The sequence below is a fragment of the Buteo buteo genome, chromosome Z (assembly GCF_964188355.1).
Source record: "Buteo buteo chromosome Z, bButBut1.hap1.1, whole genome shotgun sequence".
NCBI lineage: Eukaryota > Metazoa > Chordata > Aves > Accipitriformes > Accipitridae > Buteo > Buteo buteo.
In genome coordinates, this window is record NC_134204.1 from 38,797,889 (window position 1) to 38,814,122 (window position 16,234).

General features: G+C 37.7%; 1 protein-coding gene across 6 annotated transcripts in view; it reads left to right on the forward strand.

The window, feature by feature from the left end:
- The window catches only part of FOCAD (focadhesin), a 134,655-nt gene that overhangs the window by 41,653 nt on the left and 76,768 nt on the right, over window positions 1-16,234 (forward strand). For 5 of the 6 annotated variants that reach the window (XM_075021756.1, XM_075021755.1, XM_075021760.1 and 2 more), the window contains exons 14-17: window positions 9,237-9,341; window positions 9,749-9,850; window positions 10,385-10,515; window positions 12,129-12,255. In XM_075021756.1, the coding sequence (XP_074877857.1) occupies window positions 9,237-9,341; window positions 9,749-9,850; window positions 10,385-10,515; window positions 12,129-12,255 (465 nt within the window). The remainder of the gene's footprint in view (window positions 1-9,236; window positions 9,342-9,748; window positions 9,851-10,384; window positions 10,516-12,128; window positions 12,256-16,234) is intronic. The other variant, XM_075021757.1, reaches the window with a different exon arrangement.

Consider the following 16,234-nt stretch of genomic DNA (forward strand, 5'->3'; position numbering starts at 1 on the left):
TTTGATTCATGTTCAAATCAAAGCAAGCTTGTGCTACCAGACCTTAGCACTTAGCCTTGCAAAAGGTTAATAGAATGTCCACAGGGCAAAATGAAAAAGTATCAGCTTTGCAGCCAAACTGTGGACTACCTGTATTACAGCAGAATATATGGAAGTGCTGAGATGTCATGGTGAGGGTCATAGCATAAAAAGAATTGTGTGGTGCTTTTTTTTCTTTCTTTTTTTTTTTAAGGGATCAAGATAATAAGTAATTGTGCTGCTAGTGAAATTCTGTTTACTTTGTGGTTCAGATAATTAGTGGTTGTAGCTGTGGATATTGAATTGAAAAGCAAGATCTGAGTGGAAGAATTGTGTTTCAAAACAAAACAGGGTCAGAAAGAGAGAATGTGCATCGAGAATGCTATCCTCATTGCTTTCATGTTTATTATGACATCATAAGGGGGGTTCACAAACAGCATCTCCCATTTCCACACTGAATATTGTTTTTATAAGGAGTCTGTTGTCTCTGCAGTAAATTAATGGAGCATTTAAAAAATCTTGCTAGGTTTAAAAATAATTACCAGAACTGGTTTACAGACATTGTTGTCATTATACTTTATTTTTGTTTTTTTCTTGCCCTTTTCATGAAGATAGCCTACAGAGGACTTCTGTGTAGGTACCTTCTCCTTCCCCACTGAGTGAAAGCCTTTTTATGGTGCAAGGTTGGTGATTATATTAGATATGTTTTTTAGCTGAGGCATTTTGGAGTAATAATCTGAAACACTATGGAAGAAAATCCAGACATCTTTTTAAAAGGCTGAGGAATGAAGAGTAGTACATGGGCTTTTAGGCTGTCTTAAATCAAATCACTGCAGAGGCTGCACTGACACATGCTGTTTGTGAAAGGCTTAACACAGTCCTTCTAATCAGATGAATTTTCCTGTTGTGCAAAAACTTGTTATTACACTGTGTGAAACCAGCTGTGCTGCAAGGGGAAGAAATTAAATCATCTGACTGAGAGGTCACTGGTGAATAGTAGCACAAGATCCATTACCATTATTAGAGGATTATGAGGCTCTAGAGGACATCCATTCTTTTATGGTCTTTCAACTGCTGGAATGAAATATTTTAGTGGTAGATGACACCCTTCTGGGAAGTCCATCTGAAGATGCATTATTTTGCATTCTTTGGGGGCTGAGAGTGCATTTAAAAAAAAAAGTAAAATACATTTTTATTTGGGTAGAAAACATGTTTAAGGATATGTTGAACTAGATTTGGCTTGCTCAGGTGGTACCTGATGGTATTGTTCTATGTCTGATTATGTGAACTTTGGAGAGTAGCTGCAGGGAAACAATCATATTATAGTCAGATCTTGTGGACAGATTCTTCATGGTTGAAGAATCTAACCTGTTGTTTAGGATCCTGCTGGAATACATGAAACTTTTGAAAACCTGGCTTATGTTCTTTAAAAAAGTGCTTCTGATTTTTGACAGCAGTTTATTTTATAGCTTTTATAGGCAGAAACATATCTTCATTTGTGCACTTATCTGGAAAACTGGTTCCTTCATTTGTGTGAATTTTTCAGTACTTTTGTCTTGCTTACTGGAACAAGAAATGCCAGAGTACTGAACACTTTCAAAAACCTGCTCATTTCACTGCGTTGCCTACTGGAGAACTAGACTGATGCTACCTCTCTTCCAAAGTTCAGCCTGACATTTCCCAGAAGTAAAAACCTGTAACTTTGCAGTGACATTTATTTCCTGCCTTTTGGTTGGCTTTGGGGGGTGGCCTGGAGTGATCTCTTAGTGTTACAATTGACTCAGAAGAAACTCTCCAGGATAGGCATGGAAGCAGAGAAAGTGTGGTGGGAATAACGTAAAATGATATACTAAATTTAGAGTTTAAAATGGGGACAGCATATGCTAATATGTATTTGGATTATTTTTTTTTTGAAATGGGTTTTTCCTTTTGGAGATGACTTTACTTGGCTTGCTTTTTTCTGGCTGTCTTTTATTCTTTGTTCTGACACAAGGGCTGCATGAGGACAATTTCTCTTTAGTAAAATGTAAGGAAGTGTGAAGGAACAGAAGAGGATTATCGTCCTCCCCTGCTATCCTCCCTTAGCTTGTGCTTTTGAAGAAGAATAACTGTCCTGTAGCTTAGAAAAAAGAAATCAGACCACCAAATTGCAGAGTGAGAATGGTTCTCAGACCTATTTATTAAATAAACAAATGCATTTTGTCTCCCATGCTTAATCTTACTTTAAAAAGGAGAGTCATTGACATAACTTAGCCTCATTTTTGAGATGCAAATTAATTTTAAAAACAAAAAACATAATCTTGAAACCTTTCTTCAGGTTGCTGATGACCTTACTTGACCTAACCACGGCATCCTCCAGGAGCATGGGAGATGCAGAAGGCAGTGTTGCCAGGCAGCATGCCTCTCCTTCTCCGGAGCTGCTTCCTACCTACTGGGAGCTAATGAAGTGTTTTAACAGCTCTTTGGAGCTGTTAAGCCCTTGATGAAGATTTAGCATAAATTTAATATTGAAATTAGTCCCAGCATTGATTATCTATTCCATGAGGGAGATGGAGAGAGGAGCAGCTTTGCTGTACTAGAACATTTTGGGTTTTTTCCTAATCTTATAATTTGAATATACAGTTCAAAACAAGTGCACTTTAAAGGACAATACCTTTAAGGAAATATGTAACTGGCCTTATAGTAGCACGTGCTTAGAATTTTCCTCAGAATTTTGTAAATCAAACTTAGCATCTGTTCACTAGATGTTAGTGTAAAAGTCATTGTAGAACTTCCATTTAATACCTGTTTAGTGTAGAATAAACTTCATAACTAGAAAATTAACATGGATGCAGGACTCAGAATGAACTTCTCATCATAGCTGATGAAGGCTAGGCCTGAGCAGAATACTTTAAAGAATTTGAATGCTTTTATAACTAAGGATTATGAATATCATTTATTATTATAATTTATTTTGAGTGTCATTCAGTCTGATTCCCATATCTGTAGTCCAGTGTAGCTACAACTGAGAAAAATGCAGGAAGTAGTAGCCTATTCAATAGAGAGCTAGCTTAAGACCAAAAGGAGTCGCATAAGACCATGCCTCTGGCAAAAGTAAGAGACACTATGAGGAGAGATTGAAAGGAAGGAACTTAGGTAAGGAGTTTGATCATTGTAATGACATATCTGACATCTCTATTGATGTTTTAGATAGCCTTTTTGTCCAGCACACGGTAAACCAATGACACATTTATCAGGGATGGGTATGGTTTAAAGAATTAATAAAACCTTCTTAACCTCAGAGTTGAGAGTCTTCCAGCCATGCTGCTGCATACAAAACTTTCTGGATAGTTTGTTAGAAGACATTTCTTCCCTGTTCACACATTGTGTTAACAGTTGTATGGAAAACTTACATTAGAGAAGCACACGTGACCTCCCTGATAATTTTGGGACTTAAAATAGTGATGCAAGTTGCCGTGTTAGTGTTAATGACTGTCCCCTGAAGGTATGGAATGTGCATTGCTTGCTCATTGCCCTGCAATTTACCTTGTATCATTCAAGGATTTAGGTAACAGTAAATCAGGTGATTTATTTTTTTCTTAACACTCAAGGTACAACAGGTGCCCAGAAATAAAACTGCTTGCATCTATCAAGTCTCCTAGCTTCAAGGGGATTTTTTTTTTCCTTCCTGTATTGCTTGGTTTCTGCACAAGCTTCCCTTTTCCTAAGGCTTGATTTAACCAAAACTGGTCCTTGCTTTGAGGATGTTGAGCCTTTGGTACTAAAGTCTTCTTTTGGGTTCTATTTAATTTAATCAGGAAGTTAATTTTAGTTTTCTTCCTATGTACTGATGAACATAATTTTCTCTTAATGTTGCATCCCAAGTTTGGAGCGACTCAGGTTTTTGGATTTCCTTTGTCAGAATTAAGGTGACACCAGGGGAGTTCAAACAACAATCAACATTTATTCAACCAAGCTAACCTTGCCCAAGTACAAGTGAACTTATCAATATGAACCTTGCATCATGTCATTAAGCTGTTGTTTGAAAAGAGAAGGGAGGTGTAGAAAAAGAAGCGGAAAAAGAACATGAAACTGTGTTGGGAGAATCCTGCCATTGAGTCACAAGGTTCAGAGCACACCCCCTTGCTTTCTGGACTCCTTCTCAAAGAGGAGCCAAGGGGCAGCCTGGATCCACTCCTAGTCCCAGACTTGGTCAATGGTTTGTGTTTAAAAGGATGAGGTGTAGGGACTGTGCAAAAGAGAGAGAGAGAAAAAAAAGAAAGAGAGAGAAGAAAAGGATTTCACCAGTCCTGGGTCCAGCCCAAAGATCCAGTTCCAGAGGGCATGCACTGAGAACTCTTCCTCCATTTGTTTATAGCTCAGGGTTGTTAGTCGGTGGTCTTGATATGCGTAGTTCATGTGCCGGGGGTTCTCTGGAATGGCTCGGTGGGCTTGGGGTATCATTGGGGAGTTGCCTCTCTCTCCCTGCAGCCATGACTGCTTAAGATAGAAGCACAGTCCCATCCTCTGTGGGGCCCCCTCCTCCAGGTGCTTACGCTGTGCTGCTTCTCACGGTCGCTTAAGATAAGGAATTGCAGCTTTGGAGAAGCGCGGTCCCATCCTCTGTGGGCCCTTCTCCTCCAGCCACATTTTCCTGTTTTCACAACTCCAGCACTTCTACAGAGGCCGTCTTCTCCACCAAAGTTCTTTAACAAATGTTTGAGACGTTGACTATAATTTGTCAGACCATCACACTTAGGCAGTGCTGTTGTCCCTTTGGCATGGGTGAAGTGGGGAATACAACTGCATATGTTAGTGTAAACAAATTGTAACAATTGGGGAGTGGGAAGAAAAGGTAGGGCAGCAAATTAAATCTCATGTTTTGAGTGAAGGTTTCTTTTTTCTGTTTTTCAATGTCAACGCAGACATCTTATTACTGAATTTTGACTGGGACCACAATTGATGTTAATCAAAGTCTGCTGTGTGCTGATGAGTTTGGAATGGCTTGCTTCCCCACCTGCTTTTGTGCTTTAAAGAATATCATGATAACAAGGAATACTCCTTATGATGCAGGATTTATAAAATATTGTGATGATGGTCTTGAAAGTGTGACCAAGCATTTCAAAGACATTTAAGCTAGGAGGAATGTGCTGATTAAGGCATCTGATGGGATAAATTCAAGGAAGCCCTCTGAGAGTTGGGTGGGGGAGAAAGATCCCAATTGCAATGCGTATTTGAAATAGCAATTGAGCTGTGATGAGAATAGAGCCAGGTGGGGAGGAGAAAAAAAAAAACAACTTATTTTGAACACAGAAGAAAAGGTAGTGCAGACACTTACTGAGGAGCTCCCTTTCCCAAGTTACATTAAAGCTCTGTTCCAAGGTGATGCTGTGAAGTGGGTTGTATGTGGACTCACTCCTTTGACTTCCATGTTGTGGACCCATGTGATAGGGGGTCCTGAAAGGAGTTTGGGTTTAAAAGGTTCTTACTTGTCATACAGAGAAAATCTGAGAGAATCTAAGAACCGTGAGGTACATTGCTTCTCGAGGAGTATGTTACTCTCAGAAGTATCTTACTTCTTTAGAAGGAAGACTTCAGTCTTCCTTCTACAGGACTGTTTATTCTGGATGAGTTAAATTTTTTTTGAGAGAAAAGCAGATTGATAATTTCAGAGCAACTTGCAAAGAACCACCACTGTGCTGATGAAAGTCAGGTTTATGGCCACTTAAACAGGAGGAGTGGTATCCATCTCATAACCTACCTTGAATTGTTGCAAAGTTGGTGTGACTTTATACAGTTAATGGTAATTTAGAAATATATTAAAATTATCTCTGGCTACAGCTGTCTGGGCTGCTTAGGTCTGCTGAGATAAGGTTGTTAGGTTGGCCTGGGAGAGCGTGGGTTAAGAATGCTTGTTGGGAATGTTCACACTGAGGCAAGGCACGGGGGAGTATAAAACCAAACCTTGGTGGGTGACTCTCTTGTGGTCTATCTGTTTTGCCCTTAGCTTTAAGGTAATAGTAGTGTTTATTATAGATTCAGCTTTTGGGAATGAAGAAGCAAAACCAAAAAACCCTGCAAAAAAACAAAGCCAGAGGAATGCTTGAGATGAAAAGCTAAATTTGTCACTTAGAGGTTTGCATATTCAAATGAGCTATTCTCACTGCCACCTTGTATGCTGATCTGTGCTATAAGATATGCACAGTTAAATAAATAAATAACCTCTACTTAATTATCCCTGAAATCCTGAAAATTGATTGATGTATTTTATTACACATTGGCTTTTGAAACCTACAGTTGCATCCTAGATTCCTATAAAAGCATCTAAACAGATTTCTAGTCTTCCATTTGCGTAAATCTAACAGTCTTGTGATATGTGTAAGGCAGGATGTTTAATTAACCCATTTGCAATTTACATTTTCTGTGTATAAAAAATTCTTAATTCATCTAATGGAAGAAGTCTTGCTCCTATAGTTCTTATTTACAAAACTAGTCATTATGTGTGTATAATAGCAGGATTGAATGTTCTCTTTGAAATATTTGTGCTTCATGAAGTTTTAGCTTGACAGATCCTGCCTCATCTGTATCTCTGATACCTTATTTCTATTTTGCTCATCTGCCATAAAGTTTTTATGTAAAAGATAATTTAAAAGACTTTAATTTGTACATATTGTGGTTTAACCCCAGTGGGCAGCTGAGCCCCTCGCAACTGCTCACTCACTCCTCCTTGGTGAGATGGGGGAGAGAATCAGAAGGGTAAAAGTGAAAAAATTCATGGGCTGAGATAAAGGCAGTTCAATAGGGAAAGCAAAAGCTGTGTGTGTAAGCAAAGCAAAACAACGGATTCATTCACCACATTCCATGGACAGGCAGGTGTTCAGCCACTTATTCAGGAAAGCAGGGCTCCATCACATGTAATGGTTGCTTGGGAAGACAGATGCTGTAACTCTGAATGTCCTCCCTTCTTCCCCCAGCTTTATCTGCTGAGCATGACGTCATATGGACTGGAATATCCCTCTGGTCAGTTGGGGTCAGCTGTCCCAGCTGTGTCCCCTCCCAGCCTCTTGTGCCCCCCCAGCCTCCTTGCTGGATGGGGTGAGAAGCAGAAAAGGCCTTGACTCTGTGTGAATGCTGCTCAGCAATAGCTAAAACATACCTGTATTATCAACACTCTTTTGGTCACAGATCAAAAACATAGCCCCATACAGGCTACTGTGAAGAAAATTAACTCTAACCCAGCCAAAACCAGTACACAGCAAAAGCTGGAAAACTGCTGAACTTACCTTCAGTCCAAAGGTCTGAAAGAAAGGGAAGAGAGTGCTAGCTAAGAAGATGCTTTCATTTTTGGAATAAAGAGGTGGGAAAGCAAGGCACTGTTAAACTTGTATTGAAAGTGCTTCTGGGTGTGAAAGTCTGCTCAAATGAATACTACCTTAAATTCTTAGCCACTTTTGTTGATTTTGCTTTGAAAGATTTACAGTAAAGCCAGTCCTATGTCTAGGCAGGTGCTGGGGTGATGACTGCTTCTACAGATGGTAGACAACAACCTTGGAAAATAGAGAGAGGGAGGGAGACTAGTCAATTAGTAAAAAATGTGGGGAAATTTTGGTTTATAAAGGGATTTATTCTATTTAAAAATGTCAAATAGTATTTAGAAAACCAGAAAAAATAATGTATTATACTTAATTCCTTGGGTATTAAATATAGATTCCAGAACAAGTTTTTAAGTTTGTGGAAGCATGAATTTGGATTGCTCAACTGTAAAGATAGTGATGCCTTGTAGAACAAACAGTACTTTCTTTTTTTTTTGGTCTGTAATTTGGAACCAGTAATTACGGAGGGAAGTATGCGAGATCCCAGAGCTCTTGGATTTTTATTCATTATTCTTGCTCTGTAGTTTCTGTGAACTGAGGCAGACCTTGTACAGTGAAAAATTTTATCATCTGAAGATACCTGGTCATGTAAAAATGCATATTGAGAGAATGTTGTAGCAGAATTTCCCATTAACTGTTTTTTAAACCACTGTATGTATAAACCACCCACATATATAAAGGTTCAGCTTTACCAGGACAAATTTTCAGAGCTGTAAGACTGCTGAATTATAGATTGGATTAAAGATTGGATCCAATCTTGTAAACATTGGGTTTGAGAGTAGCTCAGTCTTTTAGCTCAGCCCAGCATGTATGGGATTTAATACACATTTGTTCTCCTGCTTTAAGCCTCCAATATTAGACTTACTTAATGAGTTTTCTAAAGTTACAGTAATTTGAGGTTAAAGAGGAAAAAAACTCTTGCAAGGGTGACTCACTCCAGAAGTAAACTGTGAAAAGTGAAATGGAGAACTCTATACCCTGTTTACTGTGTAAGGAAAATAATTTTCTGAAAGCCCGAAGACTCAAAAATAATTGTGTCCACTTGCTACTGCTAAATATAAAATTTCCTAATTAGGTTTTCTGTTCTTGGGAATGACATTATCTTTTAACACAAGTTTTATCTATGGAGGACTAACCCATGGGGCTAAGTGAAAATCATTACTCCTGTATAAAGGCAGAATGTAAACCAGTGCTGTGTAATTACTTTTAACTATCCATAAAATCAGGTGGGAAAAAAAGCAAGGCCATCATGATTAGATTTAATTTAACAACATAGTGATATGAATGTGCACCAGAAAAAAACTGAAGAACCTGCAGGAATGAAAATACTGAAAATCTGATCTAAATAAAAGGGGAATGGAGGTAAATAAGTCTGCTTTCCTTCATTGTCACTTCAGGGGCAGCTTTCTGGAAGTTTTGAACCATATATTAAAGAATGCAGTAAATTATATTGTATTATATGACAAGTTTGTGGGATATGATAGTAGCATCATCAGAATTCGTCTGTAATGACAGAACTGAATTGGAACAGTTTTTTCATTGATTTGATACATGTTTCCAATACCATTTTCTATTACGTGTTCCTTTCAGTGTTCCTGTAGTGGAATTTCAGGTAAAAATAAATTTATTGGTTACAGCTGAACATGCATAACAAGGTGCTTTTTAGATGGTAACTAAAAAAGAAATAAATTCTAAGTCCTATGAAATTACAGACTTCAGAATTTTCCTTTCTCTTTACTGTTAGCAGAAAAAATAATGCAAAAAGGTAGGAGTTTCTAATATGTTCTGACAAGTTCACTGTCTTCTGTAATATACTGTGTTGGCAACCTAGTTCCAAGTTTATTTCCTGTTTTTGTTTTATTTTAGGTCCCAAATCTGATCCCAGTTCTGATATTTAAATTGGGAAGACCTTTGGAGCCTGCACTTTACAGGGATATATTGTATACGTTGCCTACGTTGGGTGTACACAAGGTGAGAATGAAAAATTATTAGTAAAGCAAAAAGCTATATCAATAAGAGGTCATTTATTTATGAAAAAAATATTTGGACTAAGCAATGCATAGCTTGCTTAACTGATTTGTAAGCTTCAGCATAACTTTCTAATATTTTGGATGGGATATGACATTTGTTTTGAAGAGTGAAACGTACATTATGCTTTATTGTCTGCACCGTATCATCATTATGTATGTATCATAAGATGCTGCTCTTGGACTCGTTATGCACTAAAGTTTTTCAGAAAATGACTTCCAGTTTCTTTCTGACATTGCAGTTGGATAGTTACCTCCTCGTCCTTGCTTGTAAAATAATGATTTGTAGGTTAGTCTTTGTTCTTGGACATAAAAAGTAACAGTGACATTTGATTAAAAAATTTCTTTCAGGTTTGTGTAGCTCAGATTCTACGTGCCATACACATACTGGGGAGCACACCAAAGCTTAGAGCAATCACTTTGCGGCTGATGACATCCTTATGGGAAAGACAGGTTAGAAAATTCTGGTAGTGTCACTAAGATAAGTGTAGTTGAAAAACTTTCGTGACATCTAACCAAGGAAGGAAATTAATTTTGGAACATTGCTTATATGCTTATAGTGTTTCATTAGCAGCAGTATAAAGTAAATGGTGGAAGTGGTGGCTATATTGATTCTGTTTTAGTGAAAAATTTCAATACTATGTCTTTCATGAAACCTGCTTTTCATTTCATCAGGTCTCAGACTGGAATTATGAAAAAAAAAATTGTTTGAAGGATAGCTTTCTGCTTTTCATAATGTGCAGTAAGAACAAGACCTCAATTATATGGCAATAATTCACTTCCCTGTTTATGAAGTAGCAACAGAGATATGGTATGCAAAAGCCAGTTAGATCTCAATGCAGCATTAGATACCAATAATGAAGAAAAGCAAAATATGGTATGCAATAAAAGTGGTATTTAGAAGTCATGTAGAAGTGCTAGCAATTGAAAATCCTGTCACTAACTTTTGAAGGTATGATGATAATTTTTAAATTAAATCTTTTCTAGGATCGAATTTACCCAGAATTGCAGAAGTTCTTGGCAATGTCTGATATGCCCTCTTTGTCTGTTGACAAAGATACTCAATGGGAAAAAATTATTGCTAAAGCTGCTTGTATAAGAGATATATGTAGGCAGAGGTAAGCGCAAGTGTTATCCATCTTATGTATTTGTAAGAGAAAGCAATTTTTTATTTTTTTTTTTCCAGAAAAGCTGCATGATTATTTTTACCTACTCTGTTATATTAATTGTGGGTAATATTTTTCTGGTTGTATGAGATACTGATTCAGGCATTGCTAATCTCAGCAGCTAGTAAGTTTTGGGGTTTATACTATAGCTAATAGAAAGCACATATAAATAAAGTTAAAATTAAAATGTCTTTATCGTGAAATAAAACATGTATCCTATACTGATCCAGAGTAGAAACTTAAAGCATACCACTTCCAAATTATAAAACGAGAGTGATGAAACATAAGAACAAGCACCTAATGATCTGTCTATCTTTTGATCTATTCAAAGAAAGATTGGGTGCTTTTCTGAAAACTATATTTTTTCACATGCAAATTACTGATCTTTATTCAGATACAGTACTGACCACAGAACACAGTTTTACAAGTCTAACTGGATGATATATTGATTGTTTCCAGCTCTAACAAGCCATGAATATCTGTACCTGATAATAATTTACAGGTCCTGAAAAGATTATTTTTAAACACATTATCAATTACTTCCTGGTTTTATGTGCATAAAACCATCTTTTCTCTGTCACCTATCTTTTGCATTCCACTTTTCACTTTTCTTCTTGAAGGTCAGTTACTAACAGCTGGGAAGATTCATGTATCTTTCAATCATCAGCTAAAAAAAAAATTCTTAAAGAAAATACCCTTTCCTTTATCTCTTCAACCTTCTTTAATTTTGACAAACAGCATTTTTCAAGAAATCAAAAAAAAAGAAAAAAAACTTGAAAAGCAAGAGATAAATCTCAATGTAGCCTTTAATACTCTTTTTGCCAGGTAAGTGGTATAGTTAGAGTTCAGGTGTATGCACATTCTTAGTGCATTTAGAAATTATTGGAAGAAAGTGAGAGCAAATAGAGGAAGCCTGAATGTTCCATGCATATGGATTGCCTAGCCAGATGCCATTTACCCCAAGTTCTTACAGTGTGAGGAACTGCTGAATCAGCAGTTGACACCTCCCCCCCCACCGCCCAATAAAACTGAATGGATACTAAAAGTCTGGAAAGCAAACAAGCAGTCCATGCAGTCCTTGAAGGAGAGAAAAATGACACTGTAGCAGCAAAAAATTTGGAAAAATGTTCTTACCTGATGTAAGCAGGGCAGAAGTCTTGCTGCTGGCATCTCCACCAATACACAGTAGCGAGTACTTATAGAAGACTGCAACGAAGAAGCAAAGAATAGTATCTTTAGTAGCACACCTGGATTTTCCTTCTCAGTCACTTCTGGAAAGATGTAGTCTTTTAGCATACACAATGTCCTTGGACAAAAACTTCCATAGCTTAACCATGTAGTGATCTTTTATTTGGAACTTGGTGCCTGCTAATTTAAATCTCCATGTTACTCAGCCTTTAGAGCTCTCTGTCATATCTTCCCTTGTATATTTTTTTTCCTCCCAGTTTTAGTCTGTTTTAGTTGTCACTTAAACAAGACCAATACTTAATGAATTTTTGTAGATAGAATAGAACTTGTATGTATGCATGAATATTGCCTTGTATCTTCATGTTTTTTTCTGTTAGGCCATATCAGCACGGAGCAGACATGTTGGCTGCAATTTGCCAGGTATTAAATGAATGCACAAAACCTGATCAAGCTTCACCGGCTGCCATAGTGTTACAGGGTCTTCACGCACTATGTGAGGCTGAGGTAAGATTAAACTGGCTTGTCCCTGTGTTTTGTGTTTTGCGTTTTGCATTTTGCTTGTGGATCGTGGACTTGTTGGTTTTTTTTTAAGAGTACGTTGGATTGTTGCAGCATTATTTTTTTTCCTGACAAGTTTAATGCCTCTCTTCCAATGTCACTGAATTGTTCCTGGGAAATTGTACTGTGAAATTCTACTACAGCAGGTCAGCCCTTCAGTGCATGGATTGGAATTTTAGGTCAGCTTTACAGTTTGTTTCAAAGACATCTTTTCATGGATTTTTCCCTGAGATTTGGAAAGAACGGCTGTTTGGCACATAATTCTGATTGGCTGAAAAGTAGGTAAATAACCTCTTTTTTGATACCTACTTACTGGCCTGCCCTGCTTGGTCTCATTCACATAGTGAACCCAATAGGGAGTGAAATCACTTGTAATGGGAAGCCTTCTGTTTTACTCTAATGCATCAATTACTTACTGATGAATAGGACAAGTAAGCTTTGGAACATGCTGCCCGGAGAGGTTGTGCTGTCTCCATCCTTGGAATTTTCATGTTCCTTTTGGATACAACCCTGAGCAACTTGGTCTGATCTCATAGTGACCCTGCTTTTAGCAGGAGGTTGGACTAGAATTATCCTGAGATCCCTTCCAACCCAAATTGTCCTGTGATCCTATGATACCCCTGAGTTAGGAGCAAAGGCTATTTGTTTCCACAGTGACATCCCAGACATGGTGATGCAGGCACAGACATGCTGTGAATCACACTATAGTCAAACTGTGGACTATGCAGGCCATCTGAGTTTGTGGACTGATGATAGCCTGCATGAATATTTGATTACCCATTCTCTGCCAAACATCAATTTTAAGTTTATCTAATTCTTTGTTTTTAGTGCAGTGTTTACTGCAATGAGGCCAATCCAACAAAATCAAGGCATTGCGACATGATATGTTTGCAGTCATGTCAGCAGTTCAAGAACAATATAGGAAATGGTTAGCAGTCCATACACATTAGTAATCAATATCATTAAAAAGCTTCAGACGATGGCTGTTAAGAACCAAGTTATTCAGGGTAATTACTGTGTTTGCTTTTGGTACGGAGTTTGGCTCTTCTTCAGGTCACATAGATTCTTTGAATGCTGGCCTCAGTATTTAAGCAGTGTTTTCCCAGGCTGGATTATATTTAGACTTTGTTTTCTGCAAAGAAGCAGGAGCTGGGCCTGTGACAAATGTCACTTCGTACTATAAAAAACTCATTTGAGAATAGACGTACTGTACTACTGTTGAGAAGTAGAAGGCTGAGACAACTCCAGGTACTCAGGATGGAAGGAAGGAAAGAATCACTTTATGGACAGGTATTGATTTTATCTGTCCTAATTCTTAGAGGCCCTCCTCAGCTTGCTTTGTTTCCCCAGTTTCATACCAGTGTAAACTTCTGGGAGACCAGATCTGTCACCCAGGTATACTGAAACTTTTAGAGAGAGTTCTCTTGTGGTTTGATGAACTGGGTAACCATTTGGATTAAGTAATGCAGTCTGTCCCTTATTTAGTATTTAGATGCCAGCTTGGAGTGCAGAGACCTTAAAGGGCATATTCACAGCAGTTGGTCAGAAGGTTTTGTTTTGGTGCTTTATCTCTCTTGTCGCTGTCTCAATAGATAACAATGGGAAAGGGTTTTAATCTCTTTGAGCTGTTCTGTGAGCACCTAATTTTCTATTAACTGTTTCTGTTAACTTCAGTATAACAGATTATGTTTTCATATGTATAGTGTTGACATAGTTGGTGATGTAACCTTATACACCATGGGGCTTTGTCAAAGCTGAGTTCTGAGAGTTTCAAAAAGGCTCCTTTGCAAAAATAATGATAGAATAAAATGTGTAATGTTGATATTTTTTGTCAAATATAGTGGAAGAATAGTTTTCCATTTTGTTGACTGCAATAATTGTTTTGTGTAAAGGTAATGGCTTTACCCAAAGGATGTACTACATGAATAACGTTAAGAGTATTAGCTTAGCTTTTGTGACTTAGAAGCAGGGCTGGCCCCTGCCCCCCCCCCCCTTTTTTTTTTCTTGGTAGGTATAACAAAAGGCCCTTAATGAACAGTGCACAGTGACCCGCATGTCAAAAATGTAAAATACACACAGTTCTTGCCCAGCCACATTTCCTGTTTCTGGGCAAATGTTTTGGGTTTTTTCCAGTGATTTCAACAGAAGCCAATGTACCTCCTATGAGGCCACCTATCTTGGCATCTAATTGATTTCATGTATCATGTACTGTACACAAGCCAAGAAACATTCAAGAATGAAAATGCTAAGCATAGTATTTAAAACCCCTTTCTGAGATTTTTGTGGAAGTGGTTTCTTGCTGTTTATTTCCTCAGACCACAATTCTTTCTTTTATTGGTAAAGAAACCAGCATGGCAGAGTAGTACAGTGAACTAAAAAGTTCTGTGAGATCAAATTATGTTGACTAAGTGTAACATCTAGTAGGAATTACAGAGCTGGTTGTTGTTTAAACAGTGTACACTTAAAAACTGTAGTCTTAAAATCATGGGTTTGTGTTGAGATGTTATCAGAGGATCATTACCTTCTTTTGGGGCTTAATTTTCTGCCAGTTTCACTTTCTCAGGTCTGGTTTACTCCTCATTCTCTTTTTGCCTTACTTTGTATCCTTGGCCTTGTACATAGTTAATATCACAATTTCCATTTGAACTCTTCAGCCAATAGTGTAGGTGCAATTCCTTACCTGTGCAGATCTGCTGTTGAAGGTTGCTGCCAGGGTCCCAGGATGAACTCTGTATAGGTAAGGGGTTTTCCACATGCTGAATGAGTGAGTAAAATAAGTTGATGAGGAACCTTATTGGCCTGCATTCAGTCTGACTGGTCTGGTGAACACCCACCATCAGAGTAATTGCCATTTGCTGATTAACTTCTACTGCTCCTAGAAGTGCTGCTGCTTCTGTTTTTTCCCAGCTAAACTGTGTGATTTATGCCCTCACTGAATGAAAATCATGTTACTGGCTTCACTTTCAAGTCAGCTACCAAAATCCATTTCAGTGCATCTTCATCACTGGTGTAATTTCTGGGTTTTGAAAGCTGGAAATGTCAAAGATACTGTGGCAATGTAAACTTAGTTTTTCCGTTTATGAATGCATTATGTTATATCATAGAATCATAGAATAGCTTGGGTTGGAAGGGACCTTTAAAGGTCATCTAGTCACAAACAGGTCCTCCCTCTGCAGCTGCCTCTGCACCCAACTTCTTTTCATCTTGGAAACATTCACTACGGTGGCAACTTCACTTTCTGTCACTTGATTAGGATGTGTGGCATACTAGTGTAGTCTAGCTGGTGTTACAATGTTGTTTTCTTCTCTTCCTCTCCCTATTTTTCCTTTCCCAAGCTTTGCTATTTTATGTATTCTGACTCTTCATTTGCTTTTTTTCTCAAGGCTGGAACAGAATTCTAACCTTGTTTTCTGGTTTTGCTAGTAAGACAGCTAGTACTCTTGCGCTTTTTGTAAGAAATGGTATATAGAGATAGCTTCAGGGACACTGAGTAGCTTCAGAAAGACTAGATTCATCAGTGTATTTTAGGTGAAGTTACTACTTTTTCTAAGCTTAGGAAAATTTTATTTTCTTCAGAGCACACAATATGACTTATAATTTTTATAAATGTTGTCTTAAACTTTGTAATTTAAAACACTAACAGTGGCTTTTAAATTGCATGTTGCTTCTCCTGTTTGGTCTTCAACTTTGTGTTGGATTTATTGCAGACACAAAATAAATTAAGGAAACTTGCACTCCAAGTACATATAATCTGTTAGCAGAAACTGGAAAACTACTTGTGTATTCCAGAAAAAGAATTCCCCTTTTGTAGCTGAAATTTCATTGTAAGCATTTTGCATTTGAATGTGGGTATACTCTGTAGACCATGGCCAAACTTTTTACTGTGGAAATGGCATTGAGTGATTTGGCTGTTAATCCTCAGGAT